Source organism: Camelus bactrianus, chromosome 2 (genome assembly GCF_048773025.1).
Source record: "Camelus bactrianus isolate YW-2024 breed Bactrian camel chromosome 2, ASM4877302v1, whole genome shotgun sequence".
In the NCBI taxonomy this organism is placed as follows: domain Eukaryota; kingdom Metazoa; phylum Chordata; class Mammalia; order Artiodactyla; family Camelidae; genus Camelus; species Camelus bactrianus.
Genome location: NC_133540.1, coordinates 32929569 through 32945089, shown reverse-complemented (window position 1 = coordinate 32945089; position 15521 = coordinate 32929569). Strand labels below are relative to the sequence as shown.

Below are 15521 nucleotides of genomic sequence, written 5' to 3'. Positions count from 1 at the left end.
ATTTAAGATTAAAGTATTAAAATATGTATATACATAAAAAGAGAAAATTAATCTTGTTCTATGAATATTGCCTGTTGAGCCTTCTTCGTTATTTTGTGTGACATACAAACCCTTTTTTTCTATATCATTTTGTTTTGTGTTTCCTGTAAGTAAGACATATTTGAATTCATTTTCTCAAAAAATTTTTTTAAATGGAAACATACTTGGTTTGCAATGTGTTAGTTTCAGGTACACAGCAAAGTGGTTCAGTTATACATACACATATGGATAAGAATATGAAGAAGGACGTGTGTGTGTGTATATATATATTTCAGATTCTTTTCCATGATAGGTTATTAGAAGATACTGAATATAGTTCCTGTGCTGCACAGTGGGCAGTTGCTCTTTATTTTTCATATAGTAGAGTATATGTATTAATCCCCAAATCCTAATTTATTCCTCCCTACCCTTTGCACTTTGGTCACCATAGTTTGTTTTCTATGTCTGTGAGTCTGTTTCTGGTTTATAAATAAGTTCACGTGTTTCATTTTTTTTTAGATTCCACCTATAAGCGATATCATACGATACTCATCTTTCCCCGTCTGACTTCCTTCACTGGGTACGATCATGTCTACGTCCATCCCTGTTGCTGCAGATGGCTGAGACACATTTGAATTTTTAACAAGTCTGTTGTGTAAAAACTGAAACACTTCCTTATTTCCATCTTGCTTTTTGGTTACTACTGATTTGACCTAACTTCTTTTTGTTCTTGCTTATCCTTGCTGCATTGATTAAGTTCCTATTTATCCTTCCTTGGCTCCTTCTTAACTTGGCTGTCTTCCCTTCCCCAACACAGAACCAACCACGTGGCTCTACTGTTACACGAACATAAAGACAGTGACTGTTTCTCCACCAAGGTGCTCTTCCCCTCTCTGCTCCCCCTACCACAAAAAAATGAATCCAATAAGATGGGGTGCAGCCCCACCCCCGACGCCCACAAGATGAGAGCAATAAACTCCTTGGAGTTGCGGAATTTTACTGGAATGTACCCAAATGTGTATCTTTTCCCATCAGTCCTACTTGAACTCAATGGGTCCTTTCAATAACAATAAAAGACCCCTTCCAGAGCCTTATTTGAACATGCCAGGGAAAATGGCTTAAATAGATCAGGAGAAAAACATTTCTACCACTTCCTGTTATCATTCTCTTAGAGAAACTCAGCTTGCTGGTAGTGGAGAGGCTGGCGATGGAGAGGGGGAAGGCCTGGCAGTGAGGCCCCGACTCACCTGTGTGCAGGGAGAGATGCCGGGACAACGTCTGCTGTCGGCCGAACACTTTCCCACATACGTCACAGGGAAAAAGCTGGTCGTTGAATTTCCAGGATGGCAACCCATTTCCTGCCTCTAGGACTATCTTTTCTGTTTCTGGGCCAAAAGAACAAAAAGCATCATGAGGAATAAATAAGGGAACGTGAACAAATTTCAGTTTAGTCAACATTTAGGACTTCAGCAAAGGCTCCCTTCTGAACAATGACTGCAAACAAGACCAAGTAACCTCTGGGCTTCCTGCTCATTTCCCTTCTCTATGAAGGCCATGCCTGAAAGTTGTGGATTTCCATTTTAGTCAAGTCTCCAGTATTTTCTCTCCTTCCTCACTAACGCTCAGCCGACCCACCCCTCCAGCAGGTTGATAGCGTGGTTCAGCACCGTGCCCAGTATACAGCTGGTTCTCCATAAATATATGTTGAAGGAGTGATGGTTGAGCTGCACATTAAAGTTCCAGAAATGTAGGCTCTGGCCACCAGACAGTAAGTCAAGAAGACTGAAGCTCAGATTCCAATGCAAAAAGAAATGGTTTGATCTCTTGAAAGGAAATACGCTCTCACTGCCTTTTATGAAAAAAGGTTTTGCCCTGTGTTCTGGGTTGTGAAAAATCCTTAATGAGGAACGTTCGTCACACAGACTCAGTGATGACAACAGCACGGGGCTTGCCATGGCCTTAATGTTTGTGTCCCCCCTTAAATTCCTATGTTGAAACCCTAACACTCAAGGTGATGGTTTTTAGAGGTAGGGTCTCTGGGAGGTGTTTAGATCATGAAGGTAGACCCTCATGAATGGGATTAAAACCCTTAAAAAAGAGGCCCCACAGGGCTCCCTAGCCCCCCCCCCCCACCCTGGCCATGTGAGGCCACAGCAAGGAGTAGGCTGTCTTGTCCCAGAAGGCAGCCCTCACCTGACCTGCTGGTACCCCGATCTAGGGTTTCCAGCATCCAGAACTGTAAGCAATATATTTTGTTGTTTATAAGCTACCCACACTGTGGTTATAGCAGCTTTTCGGGCTAAGACACAGCTCCACATAAAACTCCTTAATGTAAGAGTTACACAAGCAGTATTTCCCCAGTGGTCTCATCATATTTAGGAAAATGATGACGGCCACGAGTCATCTATGGATGACTCGCGGCCATGAATGAAACAAGTGGATGTTAATACCTTCTCCTGCCGTCTGAAAAAGTTCTTATTTTCTCATCATCATCCATTGGGTTACCTTTCATTTTCTCACCCATTTTTCTTCTCACTGAGCTGTAATGGATTATACAAACATTCCTTCTACAGTAACACAAGGGGCGAGGTGACAGAGTACCAAAAGGAGAGAAGGGGCCACTTCTACGAGGACACTTGTCTGAGCCACTGATAGGCCTTTAGGCCTCACTCTGAAGAACAAGACAGATAATTCACTGAGCTAATATCTCGTCTTTTACTTCAGTAAATTGCTGTGAACGTTCTCACAGCACGGTAGTGCCTGATAGAGCCGGATGCCACGTGGCGGGAATCAGATGGTAGAAAGAACTTTTCAGACGATCCAAGCCGAGGAAAACACTCGGACCCACTGGGCAGAGACAACAGCAGAACAAAGACCTTGATTTCACACAACTGGGCTGACACTGCTTCCCCAGTACAAGTACAGGCTTCCACCTGCAGTTGGGTGAGTCGACTGGATCAATTTTCATTTGAATTCAGATTTGCCAGATAGTATAATCTCAGGAAAGAAGAAACAAATACGACGTATGTATGTTTGGCGGGGGAAGGGGCAGGCACTGATGGTGAAATTGCAAAAATATTTGCTATGAGGCACCTGCCAGCAGTCCTAACACTGATAAGGCACATGTATTGATTTATCTGTGTTTGTTAAACGAAGCTCTTTGGGCCCGGAGAGAAGAGCTGGTCTTACTAGTGTATGAATGTGTGACCACAGACCTCGGAAGGGGAAGGGGTGGGACTGTGGGGGAAGGAAGGAGGAAAGGGAGGTGCAGGGATCTGAGATGCCGAGGACAAGAACCATCCTCAGATGACCGTCTGTGAGTCCAAGCCGTGGGCACTTCTGCCTCACGGTGATGAGAGGGCACTTCAGTCGTGCCTTTGAAGTGCGTAATCAAAACAGTGCTTCAAAGGAGGACGATAGTAACAACTATGAGGAGAGATTAAGAGGACACAGGGTCTTCTGATACATTCACGACAAGAATGAACTGGGTCACGTGCCAAACAAGTCAATGCAATTAAACAGAAAAGAAGTCTCTGAATAATTCTTTCAAGTATGAGTCACACACTTGAGAAGTTGAAGCATCATGAAATGTTGAATTCCCTCTACTGGCCTAGAAAACCATTAGGCTCACGAAGGCTGTGCTGCAGCCAAGCAGAAAGAACACCCTACGGCCACGGAGAGGTGGCCAGAGACACCAGGAGAGCATCCAGCCCCGGTCAGCCACCGCCCGGCTCCTAGCCCCCACGTCTGTCCAGGGCTCGGCTCCTCTCCCCGCTGGCTGTCTGCATTCACGCCGGAGTGAGGCAACCACGGGCAGCGGAGCCTCACCCCAGAACGCGACCTTGACACCCCAGCAGGGCGAAGAGGGGTATTTGCCCAAACACGTACTGAAGTAAAAGGCTTGCTCCTCTTTTCACGGAGCTGAAATGGAGCTCAGCGGACCCCATGTTTGCCCACATTTCCTGGGAAGGGTGTCACCCAAATGCCACAGGAGAAACCGTGGCATCTGATTCCTCCCTCTCTCTCACTGTGTCTTTCAACACATCCAAGCAGTCACTGAGAGCTGTCTGTCTGGTTCTGGAGTGATACCTGAATGTGATCGATTCCCAGCAAGGCCAGTCTTTAGAAAGACCAGTGTCTGCCTTTTGGGAGCAGGACTGGCCCCATCACCATAGAGAATGGCCAGCCTGGACCACCAGCTCTCCAGGAGGCATTCCAAAGGTGAGCAGCACACTTGGTCTGCAGCTTTCGAGGATCAGAATTTCCCCAAAATATTTAGAACAATTCAAGTTGTAAACCAATTGATAAACGTTTATAAAAACTGACATAGAGGCCTGTATGAATCTCTCTGCATTAGCAGTAAGGACTGTCACCCCACATGAAGAAAACCACTGTGGGGACAGCGGTGCGTGTCCCAGGATGTGCATTTTAAAGCTCTATTCATAGACACAGACACCGTGCTCTGTCTCCGGCATGGGGAACTGGGGGAACTGAGTGAACTGGCCTGGCTACCTCTGTGGTCTATGCTACAGGTTTAAAGATACCATGATTTGATTTGTGTGCGTGTGTGGACAACAGTGTGAAAGCTAAAACTGACATATTTTCATGTCAAGTTTTTCTCTTCTTTAATTTTTGATAACTTTGGGGAAAAAAAGAAGACCTCAGAGATCTTTCTGGAACCCCACTGCCTTCACTGAGTCATTGTTCCTCACTGGGATTGTCACAGAAGCCTGCTAAATGGCCTCTCCGGTACCAGCCTCTCTCCATCTCAATAACCCTTCCTCCCAGATTCCAGAATGATCTTCCTGAGGCACAAATCAGGTCATCTCTCATCCTGTGTTCCAGCGGCCTCCCACGGCCAGACTCCCGCACAAGGCTCCTGAGATCCTTCAGTCTGGCTCCAACCACCTCTCACCTTCAGCTCCACACCTCACCTCCCACCACCCAAATGCTCAGCAGAGTGAGCAACTCACCTTTTCCAGAACTAGCTCATCGCTTCTGGGCTGTCAATGCTTTTGAACCTACTATGCCTCCAACAGAAATCACTCCCCACCCCAGCGCTTCTTCCACACACAAACTCTGGCTCATTTTCAAGTCCTATCTCAGACCGCACCTCCTCGGTAAAGCCTTCGCCAGTTCCCCAGGTCACGAGTCACTCCCCCTTCTCTGTTCGGAGCACTTCCATGAATACTCACTCTATTGCACCACTTTACCGGTTACATTTCTTGTTTGCGTATCTTCTATATTCTATGTACCTTTTTAACACAGAGCATCAGCCAGTCCAACAGGCAGCAGTGTTCAATAATAACTAGGTTCACTGGCCTCCCCTCCCTATTAGAATGTGAGTCATTGAGGGAGGGGGTTCTGCATGATTTACTTGTAAACCCTCAGCATTTGCACATGCCTGATACACAGCAGGTGTGTAGTATACAGTTGCCGAGGAAACGAATGACCAAATGAAAGGACCCAAATGAGGCAGGGAATAAAGATTATTCTTACTTTATAGGGGGGAAAGACTGAGGCCTGGAAATAGCTTTTGTCAAGGCTAATGGCCAATTCAGGGTGAAAAATAAGGCTACTTGCTTTCCGAATGGTGTTTTAACTCAACCCAAAGACTGTGATTTAATGATTTTATTAGTGGAAATGTTTGCGGTCTTTAGCCATATCCCCAAAGATTCTATGTCCCTACTTCCCAACAACAAGCCACAGGATTATTCTTTTCAAAACAAATTCTCTGGCAGACACTGTTTTTCAATTAAACCAATAGTCATCCTCAACTTCCCCTCTTCCGTGTTTATTCCCACTGTAGAGGCAGCTGGGGTGGCCATGTGCTAAAATTCTGGCCAGTGAGAAGGCTTCTGCTTTCCTGATAAAGGGAAAGATATGCACTATTATTTACAAAATAGATAAGCAACAAGGACCTACTGTATAGCACAGGGAACCATATTCAATATCTTGTAATAAACCATAATGGAAAAAAATCTGAAAAAAAAATGTATTACTGAATCACTTTGCTGTATACCTGAAACTAACACAACATTGTAAATCAACTATACTTCAATTAAAAAAGAAAGAAATACACATTTGATGTTGGCCCTTTCTCTCTTTTTCTTGCTTTGATGACAGAGGAAATGCCTGGGATTATGGCAGCCATTTTGTGCATATGAGGCCTGAGGATGAAAGCCAATCTGCTAAGGATGAAGAAAGGGAAAGATGGGAAAAGTCTGAGTCTTTGATGGCACCTTCCAGTAGCAGAAACCACCCACTCTGGACTTACTTGTTATGTGAGGAAATTAAACCCATTTGTTTCGGCTACTGTTAGCTGAGTCTTCCCTTATGATATTCTTTACTGAAACTCCTCCCTCCCATGGTAACTCTTGGTCTTAAGACTTTGAGTGTTAGGTCTGGTCTTTGACAAGCTTTATTCCAAACTCTTGCATCTTGTGAAGAACTCTCCACATTGTCAACAGCAGTAAGTGTATAGCCAGCTGAGCACATTTCCATCTTAATTATCTTTTGTTCTGCTAAAAAACAACTTTAAAAAATTTTCTTTTAGATTATTAAGGAATTTGCTTTTTAAAAATTTTTTACTGAAACATAACATGTAACAGAAAAATTCACATAACACTAATTGTTTTCAAATGAGCCCAAAGTCAGGAAAAATTTATACTTTAATGTAAGTTATACTTTACATATAAGAAATACTATAGGTATTATTATTTTTTAAAAAATTGCTCTTCTTCATCTTTGTTCCCATATCCCTTCTGTTTCATTATTTTAAGAAGCTGTGAATGATTTTCTTCATTTCTTTTATAGTGAAATAAAAATATTTGTTCAATGATTATATATATTTTTATACAGTGTCTCAGAGGATTTTGTCTCCTATAATACACTTTATTTCCCTTTACCCTCTTTTACTCTGATTCCTGAGATATCCATAAATTGTTCCCATAAATTCCTGGCTACTCAGTACAGTTTGATCAGATATTTTTCTCTCTACTTTTTCACCCATGCTCATTGCTTTGAATGCCATTTGGGTCTTTCCTTCTTCCTTAAATAAATTTTTGTATTTGCTTTAAGTGAAGTAAACAGGTGCACGGGTGTGAGCATTTTTATCCCTTACAGCATAGTTGGGAAAATAAGAACAGGGTGTTTGGAGAGTCACCCCATCTTAGCAGTCCCAATACAAGGCTCTCAGTTTTCCTTTATGGTGAACTGAGGTCACTCATTCATAAAGGTAAGGCTGAATGACCAAGAGACAGTATGTCAGTCCTCCTCTTGTGACCCAGTGACCCAAGGGGACAAGTCTCATTTCATGCACAGGCTCTGGGAAGAGGAAGCTCATCAAGTATTTCTCCAAAAATTTCCATGAAATAAACCCGCCTGGTAGCATTTGGGAGGGAGTGCTAGTAAACTGTACATGACAGAACGTTGGGTCCAGCAGAGGACTTTGAATCCAGCTCTTATTCCCCTGAAGATGAAACGGGGCATTCAATTCCGGGACCTCTCCTATACCAGTGCACTCCACAACCTGTCCAGGGCTGAGTAACAGAATCAAGGTTCCCGGAGTAACCACAGCTCCATCCTGCCCCAAAGCTTAGTTCAGGGAGGAACCTTAAAGGTCATCCTGTTCAATGCCCTCTTCTTACACAGAAGGAAACCGAAGCCCAGAGGACTGAAGTGATTGCCCAGGTACCCTGGCTAGTGACTCTGGGGAGAGCAGAGACCAGAGCCACAGTCTCACTGAAGCTCCTCCAAGCCATCTGGAATCACTGCCAAAGTCTACAACACACAAGGAGGGGTTTTTTCTTTCTCCTCCTGTTTTTTGGCTCTGAGCTTAAATTCTTGGTTATAAGTGGACAAGTGCAGATTTAGCAACAATTCACAGACACTAGGATTTCTTTCTATCTCTCCTCTCGAAGGTGTCAGCCTAGAATATTTCCAGCCACAGAGAAGTTAGAAACTGCAATATGTCAAGAAGTAGAATAAAGATGGAACCGGAGGAAGATCAAATGGGAAAAATCTAAAAGCCAATCCCCACTGAGGTAAACCAGTTATTATTTAAGAAAGTTCCCTTGAGTCTTTCACTGACATTTGAGGGAGCATTTTGTTAACAAACAAACAAACAAACAAACAAACAAATGACAATAACAACAAAAAACCCTCAGAGGGGCAAAGGAAAGGACTTCAGTGTGCTTCTTTTCAGTTTTAATATCACTTAGCTCCCTGACTGGTGTATCATCTGGTTTTTGTTGGTGTGTTTTGTTGTGTGAGAAGATCCTGGCATCTCCTGCCAAAATAATCCTCTCAAAGAATCATCTCTCAACCTGACTTTGGCAAGAGAAATGTGGAAAGAGAGAGAAGGCTTTATTTGGTTAAAGCTGTAAGCAAAAGATTGGCCAAAATGTGACCTCAACACATAAATAACTGTCCAGATCAACCAAATCCGCATCAGCTGCTCAATGGGGAAGAGGCTCTGGGGCCCTTTGGGTTTTCCATGACGACAGATGGTATTTTGATGATTTCTCTTTCATCATCAAGCCTGGAGAGTTTAGAGGCGTATCTCCAGTGAAATTCTGAAACCATCTGCATTGAGACTCAGTACTCTTTGACAGGTTAAAACCTATCTGGTCATTTCTAGGCAGGGCATGTGATTTTTTTGGTTAGTCCTCTCCCTACTGGCTCTATCCTTTGGTTTCATGGACTTAAGACAAGCTGCTGCCTTCTGAGGGCTGCTTGTGAATTAAGACATCAGCTGTGGTTTAGGACTCTTTGGGGGTTAATATCTTTCCTCTAGTGTTTGCAGTTCTATATTCTTTACAAATTCTTTTTTGGGGGGAGGTATGTCTGTCTGTTTGTTTGTTTGTTTTTAGTGGAGGTACTGAGGATTGAACCCAGGACCTTGTGCATGCTAGGCATGCCCTCTACCATTGAACTATACCCTTCTCCCCCACAAATTCTTTTTCATTTTAAAGGTCACTTCAACTTAGGGTAATTTGGCAGGTTCTAACAGATCTATTACGTTCCCTATGACCACCTCTTGGCAGGTCTTGGTGTAACCAAATTCCCCTTTTAAGATCATTCTGGACAATCTCCCAAAGTATGAGATTTTTGCTGGTCAGGATGTCAGTTCAATGAACAGCTATGATAGTAAAATTTAGCAACAGTTGATCTGTGCTCAATTATAAATCCTGGGTGGAGATTCTTAGGCATAAAAGAGTTCACAGCCTGAATCTTCTTTGGGCTCATTTCAAACTTCAATGCTTAGCAAACTTAAGCATTAAAGTCCATGCATAGGTCCCGGAAGTATTTCTCCAAAAACTGACATGAAATAAACCTATCTGGTAGAATATGGGAGGGAGCTCTATTAAACTCTACTGGGCAGAACATTAGATCAAGTAGAAGACTCTGATTTCTTCGAATGTAATTCTTTCCCTTCCATGAGGATGAAACCGAGGCATAAAATTCTAGGACCTCTCTCACTCCAATGCACCCCACAACTTACACAGGCTTGAGTAACAGAACTGAGATTTCTAAAGTGACTGAGTCCTCATCCTGCCCCAAACCTTAGTTTAGGGAGGAAACTTAACTGTCATTCAAGCTCCTCTGAACCATAAGACATCAATGCCAAAGTCTACAACCAACATGGGTTTGTGGAACTGGTTATTAGTAAACATCCTGGGGTCAACCCAGAAAAGTTTGATGACATTTTTGTGTGTGTAATCCTGGGCAACAGTGAGCCTCAATGAATCCTTACTAATTGACTTTTAATCTGGCAGAGAACCACAAACGTTTCCTGTATCTGTTTTTTTTATGCAGGTCATTTAAAATCAATAGAAGAAAACTGGACCTTGATTCCTCTGGTGATAGACAATGGCTAGGACTGGTCCCCATCAGGCTGGTGAGGCTGATCACATAGAACCTGAGTACCTTGGGGAACTTCTCTAAGCATCCAGACAGGGTCCCTGGCAGAATTTAGCCAATTGATGTCTGTCATCTCTACATAACTTCACCTTAACAAGAAATCTATCCGGAATTTGGATGTTGCTTCTATGTTTTCCCTTTACTTGTACTTTCAAGATCAGTGGACCCTCAACAAATGCTTATGGAATAAGTGAGACAGTTGCATGGCCAAGATCATGATTGTTGAACTAAATGGCAACTAAATTTTGCACTGCAACAGGGAAGCACACTGACAGGAGTCACATCTAAAGGGCTTTGCTTATTATCTTGTCAGTTACCTAGACCAGTGACCACTTCTCTTCTGAATAATGCTGGTAGGATTAAAGTCTTATTTAGCAAATGCCCTTAAAATGTCCCAATGTTGGGGTCATTTACAAATCTTTGTTAGAACCATCAGGCCTGGGAGCTGTGTCATTCTTAACAGCTTTGTGTCAGACACTGCTGATTGCTTATTCAATATCCAACAGAGCTAGAATTTTTTTCTTTAGGGTAGCAACGTGCCTTGTTTCAAAAGCACACACTTCCCTTCCTAGCTTTGACTGCTGTTAGAGGCTAACCCTGAAATACAGTTCTGGCCAATGAGATGTAGGTGGAAGTTCCTGGGGAGAGATTCTCTGGCTCTCCCCTGCTCCCTGAAAAAAAAAAAGACAGTCTTGTGAAAAGGCCTTTCAGCCTGGCTCTTCCTCCTTGGACACTGGGAAGTAGAGAAGCCCTCTTTCAACCATGAAGATAAAAGCCATATGATAAGGTGGTAGATAGAGCAAAAAATGAGGAGGCTGGGTCCCCAAACAGCTGCACCCATTTCTGAATTCATTATGTGAAAACAACAGACCCCCATTTGGTTAAGTCACTGTGATTAAGCTGAATATATTTCTAACAGATAAAGTCTTAAAGTGTGTAGCTAGTTTCACCCCTATTGGGCAACTTATCTCTGTTATGCAAAACAGTATCAGAGTTGCTTAAAAGTATATTAAGGAGATGATAATGCATAATTAAAAAACAGTAATTGCCTACATTCATGGAGGATTTACCATGGTGCCAGGCACTGTGTTATGTACATACATATGTCACACTGACATTTATAACAGCACGATGGTTAGATACTATCGTTACCATTCCCACTTAAAAAAAAGGTGTCTCAGGCCCAGGGAGGTTGAACAATGAATTTGAGGTCACTCAGCTGGTAAGTGACAACCTATCTCCAACCAAAGCCTGTCTGACTCCAAGGCCCAAACCCTTAACCACTCATTACATTATACTATTATACAAGATCAGAGAAGAAAATCTAAGGGTTCTGATTTTTTTCACCAGAGACACATCTATCTACTACAATCTGAATTTGTTCGACTTTAAATTTTCCTATATTCACCAGCCATAACAAACCAGCATCCATGGTTGCATAAATTTCAAGGGGGGCTTTACTAGGGCAACCCAAATGCTCATCCCGGGACCTGGACAGAGAGAAAACGGCTGAACTTGGAGCCTCCCCCTCATTTCTCTTGCCAGGGTCCTCTCGGGTCTCTTCCTGGGTCTTTACCGCTGATGAGTGGCTGGATATCAAAAATCTAAGCACCAATTATGTAAATTTTAATTAAATCCTTTCAGGTCAGCTTTCAGTTGCCCCAGAATAAGACCCTATAATGACTGTTGTTTCACCTTTTCCCAAGGAAGAAAAAGAACAAGCATTCAAGTGCAGAGCTACCCAACGACTCTATGAGGTGATGGCAAATCTTTAAATCCAAAAGGGTTTTCTGTTACGCATTATTGTAAAGTATGGGCACACAGGAGAACACCTTGAGGGGAAGCATTAACCATTATTTGGGCAAACAGGAGAATTATCTCTTTTTCCTCTTGTTTATTGCTGGACTGGGTGCTCAATATTTATTTATTGAATAAATGAGGGAATGAATAAACTAAAAACAAATCACCGTCACTAAAACATTTAAACTTTCTAAAATACTCTAAAATGGGAAAATTCAGACTAAGATAACTTCTCAAATACTAAAATTTTAATCTTCATTTATTTCTAAAATTATATGATGTTCTATGCATCACACCTATAGAGTATTTAAAAATTTTTTTTTAACATGTCTCTTTTTAAATTCAAGTCACAGTCATTTCCAAATATTATTCAAGTAAGCCCCTAGGGATCTGCAGTTCTCTTCACTGAGATTGGAATCCACTGGTGTTCTCAATTATTCTAGTCCTCTTTTCTTACGGACAAGCCTTGATCATATCACCCAATTCCTTTAAAGATTTCTAAATTTTCTTAAAGCCCTTATCAGCTCCCAGACACTGCAATATTCTTGTGTGACTACATCCAGTTTCAAATTTTCAGTCTTCTCCGTCTGCTCCTCATCTCTTGAATTCTGTATTAACAGAAAATATAACTCTTCCAGTTTGCCTTTCTCTTGACCTTGGGTTTTAGCACATTATAAAGTCTGTGTTAGTTGATGGCAGATTTAACATTTTAAGGCAACACTCATCACACACATTTTTCTCCTGGACTCAGAAATGCTATCTATTTGATGAAGCAGAGTTATATGATTTTATATGATGGAGATATCTGTCTGTTGGTTTGTTCAATTATTTTCCCCCAGGTAGGGCTGACAGACATGGGGTTGGGAAACATACCTTGTTAGTATTTTCCTGTGAAAGTATGTCATAATATTGGCAACAGTGGTTATTTGTTACCAATCATAGTAAGTAACACAGTTGGCAAACATTTTATTTTTTAAATAAATAAAACTGGCCATCTCCACAATAATATCATTGTCAATAACTCAAATATTCATGTACTTTCTTTAATGGGGGAGAAACCTGTGGATAGAAATGCAGCTGAAAGAGGAATTATACATACAACTAGTTAAGATTTACTTAGCATTTATGTTGTTCCAGGCACTGTGGCTAAGTCCTTTACTTTCATAATATTTAATCCTCACAACACATTAAGGTTGATTGCATCATTGTCCTCATTGTACAGATGAGAAAAATCAAAGCTCAGAATGCTTGAGGAATTAGTCTGTTCTCACACAGCAGGGAAGAGGTGGAGGTGGGATCTGAACCTGGGATACCCAACCTGGAAGAGCAGGCACTCTGTGGCTCCCTTTATATCGCATGTGACATGTAACAGTCTTCATGGGGAGTCATTGCTTTTTGTGACGGGTCTTCAATCTCTCCAAGTAGAAAAAGCCTGATAGATGATGACCTTGATTGGGACCGGGTCCTAAGGAGGCCAAAGCCATGTGTCTAGTTTTTCTCTTTCCTAGATGGCAAGTGTCACTGCATTTTATGGTCTCAGATGAAAATGCAACCTTACCAGTTGCCTTAAACACAAATGTTCCTGTTAAAGAACAGAACGTAGCTACAGCGTGGAAGGTTTAATGTTTAATCCTACTCCAAACACACATCCTATTGACACGAAGTTGAAGAACTGAACTTGTGTATAAAAGTTAAGGCATTACTATAATCAATATAATTAAATGAAAAATCTAAACCATTTCTATTTAACCATTTAAGGATTGAAAGAGCAAAAAGTGGATTTTCAGCTCAGAATGTAAATGTAAACATCCAATGGCCTAAGGATGTGTCAAAAAAACAGGTTGATACTCAGTGATACAGCTCCAAAGTAGTTGAGCAAGAGAAGGAGAAGTTAAAAAAAAAAAAGTTTTCCTTCTATTTCAATTTTCCAATTGGAAAGGAAATCAAGTAAATACAAAAATATCAATATAGTATTTTGGTTATAAATCAAAGTATGGAAAAATCAAATAATAAATCTAGAAGTATGCAGGCGCTACCTAATTGCATAGTGGAAACACAATATATTTTACTTATGTGTCTTATATTACTGTAGGTTGTATATATGCATTTTTCTCATATTTTCTGACTTGGTCGTCTTTGAAAGCATCTCTTTTTGGCCTCCTTTTTTATGTAGATCTTAAATATAATAGACAATCAATAAATATGTGTTGATTTGATTAAAATTTCACTAATAGGCAAAGGAGAGAAAAACATGGATGCATGATGTATGTAAATTAATGTAAACCACATGCAAATAGATAAGGCTGAGAAATCCTAGCCTATCGCTTGTTCCACCACTTCCTACCCCGTAACAGAAAGTCACTACCTCCAGCGATGATGATGGAGGCTCTATATTCTTTGGAGACTTCACTTCAGGAGAATCTTTGCTCACCCTCTGTACTAGGGAGAACAAGGGAGAAGGCACACTACTGCTGAGGTGCGGGCCAGCTAATTGCTTGCCTCAAGTCGTACCGTAGAAGCCAGACTGGGCATGAACCAGTCTTTGCTCAGTGCCCTCTTCGCCTCATTCTCTGCCTCCCCACATGCTGAAGCTCAGGTTCTTAACCACACCACGTACCAAAGGCTTTGCATAACTAAGCAGTCTTCGAACTGTACACTGTACTATAGAACACGTACTACAGTGGAGAACAGATGTCACCATCAGAATCTTATTTTCTGCTATTTCCCAGTTGTGGCATGTGCACATTTGTAACCTTACTGTTGCACGAACAAAGATTCTTGCATTTAATACTCTTATGGGAGCTCACAAATGCTCCTTGAGTTGGAACGCTGTCATACTCTGATTTCAACAGAGTACGGCTGCTTTTTCAGCACATGATTTGCCTCCAGGTCCTCTTGGTGTTGTCTAAACTGGAAATGTGGTCACATTCTAATCTCACAGGAGATACTGTCAGGTAAAACTCCTAGAGATATATATTTTGTCATTTCAAAAGCATATACGTACCCAACAGCCGTAAAGGCCAATGGAAGAGCTCCCCACCTGTCAAGACCCAAGTCACAGAACGATTTCTATTGTGAAGAAACAAGTAACATCTCCAGCAGAACAGGGCACCGAATAACACCAAATCCCAAATACTGGTCTACCGAGAAACCATGGGTAAAAAGTGAGTTTCCCAAAGCAAGGCTTTCAAATGGAATGGCACACCTATTTCTTCTTCCAAAGTGAAGCTTTAGCCAAAATGGCCAACCACAATACCTAGACTAAGCCTATTAACCACCCATGCCTGTCAAGTGACGTCAGAATCACCGTCAGCTGCTTATGGGGAGTGATTGTGTCTATCTCCTCCACTGCATTATTTATAGATAGAAGAATCACGTTACTGAGGCACCAGGATAATCATATGTATGCCTTTTTTTTTAAATTGAAGCACAGTCAGTTACAATGTGTCCATTTCTGGTGCACAGCACAATGCCCCAGTCATGCATATACATACATTTATGCGTTTTCATATTCTTTTCCATTAAAGGATAATATACAAGATATTGAACATAGTACTCTGTGCTCTACAAAAGAAACTTTAAAAAAAATCTATTTTTATATATAGTGGCTAACATTTGTAAATCTCTAACTCCCAAATTTATCCCTTCCTAACCCTTCTCCCTGGTAACCATAAGATTGTTTACTATGTCTGCAAGTCTGTTTCTGTTTTGTAGATGAGTTTATAGTGTCCTTTTTTTCTTTTTAGTTTCCACATGTAAGTGATATCATATGGTATTTT

The 15521-nt window shown here is 41.5% G+C and overlaps 1 protein-coding gene across 9 annotated transcripts in view; it reads right to left on the bottom strand.

Moving 5' to 3' along the window:
- Window positions 1-15521, bottom strand: part of ZNF827 (zinc finger protein 827) — a 170313-nt gene that overhangs the window by 20571 nt on the left and 134221 nt on the right. For all 9 annotated transcript variants that reach the window (XM_074377802.1, XM_045516384.2, XM_045516385.2 and 6 more), the window contains one exon: window positions 1266-1403. In XM_074377802.1, coding sequence (XP_074233903.1) covers window positions 1266-1403 — 138 coding nt within the window. The remainder of the gene's footprint in view (window positions 1-1265; window positions 1404-15521) is intronic.